Below are 7,237 nucleotides of genomic sequence, written 5' to 3' on the forward strand. Positions count from 1 at the left end.
TAGGCCGGGACGGGCCAAGCTCAGGAGGGGCGAGGCTCTCAGAGTTCAGAGTTCCGATACCATGATAAAATTTTGACAATGTAAACTATTTTTCATTTATTAATTAAATATGATATTACATATACAAAGAGTATTGTGTCAAGATAGGTAAATTATCTAGACACACAATCTGTTGGTTGAGAGAATATCTCAACCACAATTCAAATTAGAGAAATAACCCCTATAGAATAGGAACAAATTCTTTACATAGAAAATCACAATTAAAACAAATAAAATTACATTTTTGTAGGAGCCAATAAATACAAAAGATGAGGAATGTGCAGCAATATGAACTAATTTATTAATTAAATATGATATTACATATACAGAGAATATTGTGTCAAGATAGGTAAACTATCTAGACACACAATCTGTTGGTTGGGAGGATATCTCAACCACCACCCAAATTAGGGAAATAACCCCTATAAAATAGGAACAAATTCTTTACATAGAAAATCACAATTAAAACAAATAAAATTACATTTTTGTAGGAGCCAATAAATACAAAGGATGAGAAATGTGCAGCAATATGAACTAAAAAATCCTGAGGTGCAAATAAGTGAAAGACGCACCTAAAAATACCAGAGGTGCAAACAAGTGAAAGACACAGAGGTGCATCCTGGCATATATTCAATCACAATTTTATTCTCGATCTTCAATTCCCTAAACCCTCGGAAAGCAAAGTGACATACAAAAGCTCGTTCCATGTATCAGGGACGCCTGGTAAACACCAATGGCTACAATCTGCAAAGTTCTCAGGATCCCGCTTCTCATCACTAGTAACGAGACTACTGTAAATTGTAGGGTGACCATCCTTGCGAAATTGGGATAGTCCTGTGATATCCAGCAGAGTAACATGAAAACTCATACTCCTTATAACTTCCTTCACTATGGGCACCTGAGGAATCACTGGAGGCGAGTATCCTTCAAATTGCACTGGTTCAGTCTGACCATAGCAACGTTTCCCGTTCTTCTGATTCCAATCAAGCGGGCTGCACATTTACATCAATTTTATGAGGAAAAACAGTTCGTATACTTAAAATAAGAGACATAGCTACTTAGGCTACTTGAACGGATGTGGATAGTAAATTTGAGGAGTATCTTGGAATTTGATTATCAAGAGAGGTTAATTTTTTTAAGACTTAACTTCAAATTCCAAAATATTCATGAAACCTGCCATCCACATTAAAAATGCCCTATAAGATATACAATGTGTCTTTGTATAAAGATTTACTTGAAATGTGTAGGGGACGAGGTGCTAAAGAAGACAAGTGATTTTTTGGGATCGATATTTGCAGATATCCACTTTGCCCACGTCCTCAATCCCCTCTTGTAAGCCGAAAGTGGATGCATTTTTGTGTAAAGCCGATTGTTAGCCATGATTAAGTCCCATCTGTCCAACCACATTCGAGACTATTACATTTTTAATATCATTTACAACACAAAATTTGGTTGCGCCTTGTTCAAAACTTTAATCAGAAAGTTCAGAGTTTTGATATTTCCCACCTTTCACCTTGCCACCAATGGGATGACTCAAAAACCAATACATCAACTCCTTTCCAGTAAACCCCATTATCCTGAAGAGTGTCCAGATAGAGAATTCTCTGGTTCTGACTGTTATTGTGCAGATCCACCAGAAATGGAGACATGAAAAACTCCACAGAAGCATCATAATCCTTTTCAGAGAAAGAAGATTGTAAGACGTCATTACTCACTATATAATCAAATGCACAGCTATCCATGGAAACTACATTTATCAGCTTACCAGGGCCTTGAATATTGTAAGAGAAGATTGTTGACTAACAGTTTTCTTATTGCCAGGAATCACTGCTTGAAGCATGCAGACCATAGATTCCCATTGGTTTTGACTTAATGAGTCTCCAACAAACATTAATCGCTTTCCTCTTAGTCGCTTTAGCAGATTTTTGGCATTGAAACTGAAACAACATATTAAAAAAAGAATTCAAATCCATTTATTCTCATATACAATATCACCCTGTTTTTTTGGGCAATTCATTTCCTTTGAGCATAAATGCAATGCAAAAGAGGGGAACATACTTCTAAGAAGGCTAATTTGTTTTCTTTTTTATTTGTTGGATTTATTTTGATTTCTGGAATAGAGAAACTTGAGGTTAAAAATTGATATTTTTTTATTTTGGAATGGGATGGATAAGAGGTGTGAGTGAAAATTGATTTTTTTTTTTCAATTCTATTTTAAAATATTCTTGGAAATTGGGAACCACCTCAAAAATTAAATAATTAAATAAGATAAAGAAGAGAAGTTTTGTCCATCTTATTCCAAAATATTCTTGAGATTAAGAATAAAATAAAAAATTATCTCACTCCTATCCATATTTTTCCAAAATATTCTAAAAATAGACTATCAAAATAAGCATGGCTATTTTTACCGAGGAATCTCGCACCCGCTCGGCTGCCATCTCCATTTCAAATAACCAGAATCTGGTCTTCCATTACCCTTGCAGTTAAATTTGCCATCAGCATAAGGGCAATGGCCAGCATGAAAAATAGGATAGGAATGATCTCGAACCCATGTCCCTGTGAACAGATCACATGTCGTTGCACTTGTTTCGAGATTGAGGGGAACACTGTCAATCATCTCTTCAGCTATTTCTCCATGTGGAGTATCTTCAACGCTTGACACAAAGTTTCCTCCTTTGTCCTCATCAATTACATTGCTGGTATGGATTTCAAAATCCTTATTTTCGTCTAAAGTAGAGTAGGCATATCCATTTTTTACTGCAAGTAGGAGGCCTGCAATACTGCTGAATATAAGTATGAAGCTCGCAGAAGAGGCCATGGCCACAATGGTCTCTTATATCCACAACGGGAGGCAAAAGCTACACCTTTTTTGTTCTTCGCAAAATTGGTACCAACTACTTTTCTACTTTAATAATGCCCAAATTTAGTCTAACAACCTTTGCCATGTCAATGATGTTCATGGCAGAATTGACGGCAACAACCATTTGGACTTCAATACTGCCCGAATTTACTCCAACCACCTTTGCTATTTCAATGGTGCACGAACTTAGAATTTACTCCAACCACCTTTGCTATTTCAATGGTGCACGAACTTAACCCGTTCTGTATGCCTCCTAGATAGAAGAAGAAGAGAGATTCGCGAGGGCCTGTAATTGAACTTTGTGTTTACATTGGCAATGGATCACCGGATATGGTGCACCGGATATGGTGCAGGAAGCTTTATAGACAATGCTCTGCATGGGGCTGCTGCCTTGATTTTACCCTATTGAGTTTTTTTTCACCGCAGCTCATTTGTTAGATATTATTAATGGCGTTCGTGAGCCTGTTTTTCTATGTTATTGGAGTTTTTGTTGGAATTGGTTGAAACAATTTTGGTATTTTTATTTTTTAAATGAATAAATGAATTCAGCGCTTTGAAACATTTATGGGGTGTTAGAATTGTGTGTAGAGTTAAGTTCTGTTACACGGAATCGTTTTTAAGAGTTGGGAAACAGTTTTAATGGTTTCCGCGCTTCCGGGAGCGTTGACACTGTATGGAAACTTTCTCTTTTCAGAGGAGCTGTAATGGGAGTTTGGGAAAGTTCCGGGAGGTTTGAAGACTATTTTTTTGGAATTTCAGTGTTCCTTGAGGTTGGGCAATACAAAGTCTGTAGAGAAATATGTTGAACTACTCACAAAACATGAGCCTAATTTGAAACCTTCGCAGGAAGAAAGGCCAAAGACATCCTTAACACCCATATTCTTAATTGAGATAAGGCCAAAGACATCCTTAACACCAATATTCTTAATTGAGACACTGGAGCAATTTCTTGATGGGTTAAGGAAGCGTGTGGCACCCTGATGTAAGGGCGATATCTTGGATGTCACATTGGAGCAATCTCTTATGGGTTAAGGAAGCATGTGGCACCTCCATGTAAAGGCAATATCTGGGATGTCATGCTGATGAGTATTTCTTTTGATGTTTATGTATATGTATCCCAAAAGATTGTGTGTGCATATTGTATCAATGCTTAAACATTAGAGTTGCTTTATATATCTAAAAATAGAGACTTACCTAAAGATTATATTTATATATAAAAGAGATTATATATTATATATTTATATATTTAAATTGATTTGAATATTTTGAATATTTTTATTCAATATTATTTTGATTATTATATAAATTATATAATTAAAAAAATATTTTTTATTTTTTAATTTTTTAATTTTTTTTATTATATAATATTACCGTTTTTGGTTAGCCGTTTCCTGTAAATTTGGGGAAACTTCTCTTCGGCACCCGTACCCAAGTTCCCAACATTCCAAAAACTCATACAACATAGGAGTTAAGACATTATATTTGTGATTCCAATACATTCATACATAATTTCTCACACATTAAATAAGAAAATATCTCTAAAAAAAACTTTCAAAACATAGAACAATTAGACTTCTGCTGTTTCAAATTGAACTGCATTGATTTCATATTTATATGTCACATTTATTTCAAATGGCTTTCATAGGCCTGCTGCTCCTTTTTTTCCATAGGAAATATCCAGGCTTGCATAGGCCTGCTGCTCTTTTTTTTCCCGAGAAATATTTGGACAAATCTACAGGGCCTGCTGCTCAATATTTTTTCCCAATAAATCCAGGCAAATCCATTGGAAAAGATCACAACCCACTAGCTAAATAATTTATTGAATAATTTTTTATTTATTAAATACTTCAATAACAAAAACTCAACCAATTAAACTAATCATTAAAATTAGAAATACTGCTCCTTTTATTTTAGATTTAGTGCTACTGCCTTCCTTTCCTTTTTATTTATTTTACTTTATTACATTTTATTTCAAATGGCCTGCATAGGCCTGCTGCTCCCTTGATATTAAATTTATTCATGTATTTTTCCTTGCTGCTGCCTTTTTACTTTGTTATGATATTGTTGGATATATGGGCATCCCGTATTCTGGCCTGCTGTTCCCTGATTTCACACTTATTTCCTGTTTTTTCCCTTGAAGGATGGCGTGCATGAGCCTGCTGCTCCCTCGATTTTAGAAAAATTTCCTGTTTTTTTTCCTTGGGAGGATGGCGTGCATGGTTCTGTAGCTCTTTTTTTTTTTTTTTTTTTGTATTTTTCCTTGCTGCTGCCTCTATTTTAGATTTTGGTTTTTTGTTTTTTGCTGTGGCCTCTATATATAAATTTAAAAAAAATTATTATTTTAAAATTTTATCAACATTAAAATAATAAGTCAAAAATTAATAGAATAAACTGATATATTAATTAAAAATTATTATTATTATTATTTTAAAATATTATCCACATTAAAATAGTAAGTTAAAAATTAACAATTATTATTATTATTACTTTAAAATCTAATCGACATTAAAATAATAAGCCAAAAATTAATAGAATAAACTAATATATTAACTAAAAGTTATTATTATTATTATTTTAAGATCTTATCCATATTAAAATAGTAAACTAAAAATTGACAATTATTATTATTATTATTTTAAAATCTTATCAACATTAAAATAATAAACCAAAATCTTATCAACATTAAAATAATAAGCCAAAAATTAATAGAATATACTAATATATTAAGTAAAAATTATTATTAGTATTATTTTAAAATCTTATCCACATTAAAATAGTAAGCTAAAAATGAACAGAATAAGTTAATAGATATAAATCTCAGGTTGCTAGCTTAATTACACGTAAACATTCTTATATCAAATATTCCAATATTCTTCAATACAGAGAGGCATAACAATTTTATGGAAATAAGTATTTTTTTTAATATAATGTTAAGTTATTATGCTAGGAACAAAATAATAATTCTAGAGAAATGTTATTGACAAAATAATAGTTTATTGAGAAATTTTATTAATTAGTATAAATATATTTTAAGTATGGATTTGAGATGGATTAAATTTTTTTAGGTGCAAACTTATTTTAGAGTGCAAAAATCAATGTGTAATTTGTCATTGTTTAAATTGTATTTTTGAATGGTATAGAGAGTATAAAATCGAGTTTTCTTTAGTTAGATTTTTTGGAAGCTTTTCCTGTGGGTTTTTTGGTCTAATTTCTCTAAAATTGGACAGGTATTTATTGAAATCACAAGCTTGATAGGTAACCTCTGCACAATCGAAGTGCCCTAGGGGTTTTTCACAGCGTTGAATCCATATATACATTCAAAAAACCAATTTAAATAACACAAATCAAGATTTCACCTCAAACTTTTCCACAGGATTCGGGTAACGGAAAGTCCAAAAAATGGCACTAAAGACAACTCTTTATAAAATATGTGCATTGAAATGGGTTTTTTGTTATTAATATATTTTTAAATATACGTCAATATTAATCCATATTAAAATATTTTATTGATAACTCATATGGGATATTTTATTCTTCCTTGGTCATTGATTCTTCTAACTCCATATGGATATCACCACATCGATTAATGTCTCCATCTACGGGACCCATCGATCCTTGGACGTACTCTACTGTGATCATATTCCCCCTCTTCTCCTTTATTAAACAGCAATTTGGTTGACCTTGATCAGTCCTCCGTTTTGGGTGTTTCATCATTTAAATCTATTAATTTAATGAATTATAACCTCAATGATAATAACATCAATTCTAATATTATTATTAAGAATAATATTAATAATAAAAATATTTCTCTCAACAACAACAATAATAATAATAAGATGGAATTAGAGAAGATATTGGAAGGGGGAAAGGATGGAGCTCCGGAACCCACTCAACAAGGGTTAGGGTTTTCCTACAGTAACTTCTGAAGCACCCTCCCCTTCGCTCTCGATGTGACCCAGCTCCCCCCACTACTGTACCACGTCATTCTATACTCACCATTTCTCCATTCGCGGCTTCGTTTATCTCCACCCGTGACTCTACAAGAGCTTTCACTGTCTCCCCCATCCAGCTTTCGGTTACCACAGTGACGGGTTTTCACATTTTACAGCGACAGTTGGCATGCAACTCTCGGAACGGTTATGAATTTGGACATTGTAGATTATTTAGAAGACACATTAGAGGGTGCCTCCATCTGGACAACTCCCCACGCGACCACAGAAGGCCTGCTCCCTTTTTGCAATGAACTGTCGGACACCATTGCGACTCTGCCCTCGATCTCGGGGCCCTCGTGCTCGGGTGTGACCTTACTAGAACCCTCCCCCTCCTGGTCAGCACTCT

The 7,237-nt window shown here is 33.6% G+C and overlaps 1 protein-coding gene across 1 annotated transcript; it reads right to left on the reverse strand.

Annotated features, from left to right (window-relative positions):
• Window positions 1-694: 694 nt before the first annotated feature.
• Window positions 695-2,857, reverse strand: LOC149219559 (protein trichome birefringence-like 36). The gene is made up of 5 exons (XM_089386860.1): window positions 2,448-2,857; window positions 1,805-1,976; window positions 1,546-1,715; window positions 1,274-1,432; window positions 695-1,031 (listed from the first exon to the last, which is right to left on the reverse strand). The coding sequence occupies exons 1-5, from the start codon at window positions 2,855-2,857 to the stop codon at window positions 695-697; spliced, it is 1,248 nt and encodes a 415-aa protein (XP_089242986.1).
• Between the last annotated feature and the right edge of the window lie 4,380 nt (window positions 2,858-7,237).

This window comes from Pinus tabuliformis, chromosome Q, assembly GCF_031772625.1.
Source record: "Pinus tabuliformis cultivar Carrire ecotype Pingquan chromosome Q, CPIR1, whole genome shotgun sequence".
In the NCBI taxonomy this organism is placed as follows: Eukaryota; Viridiplantae; Streptophyta; class Pinopsida; order Pinales; family Pinaceae; genus Pinus; species Pinus tabuliformis.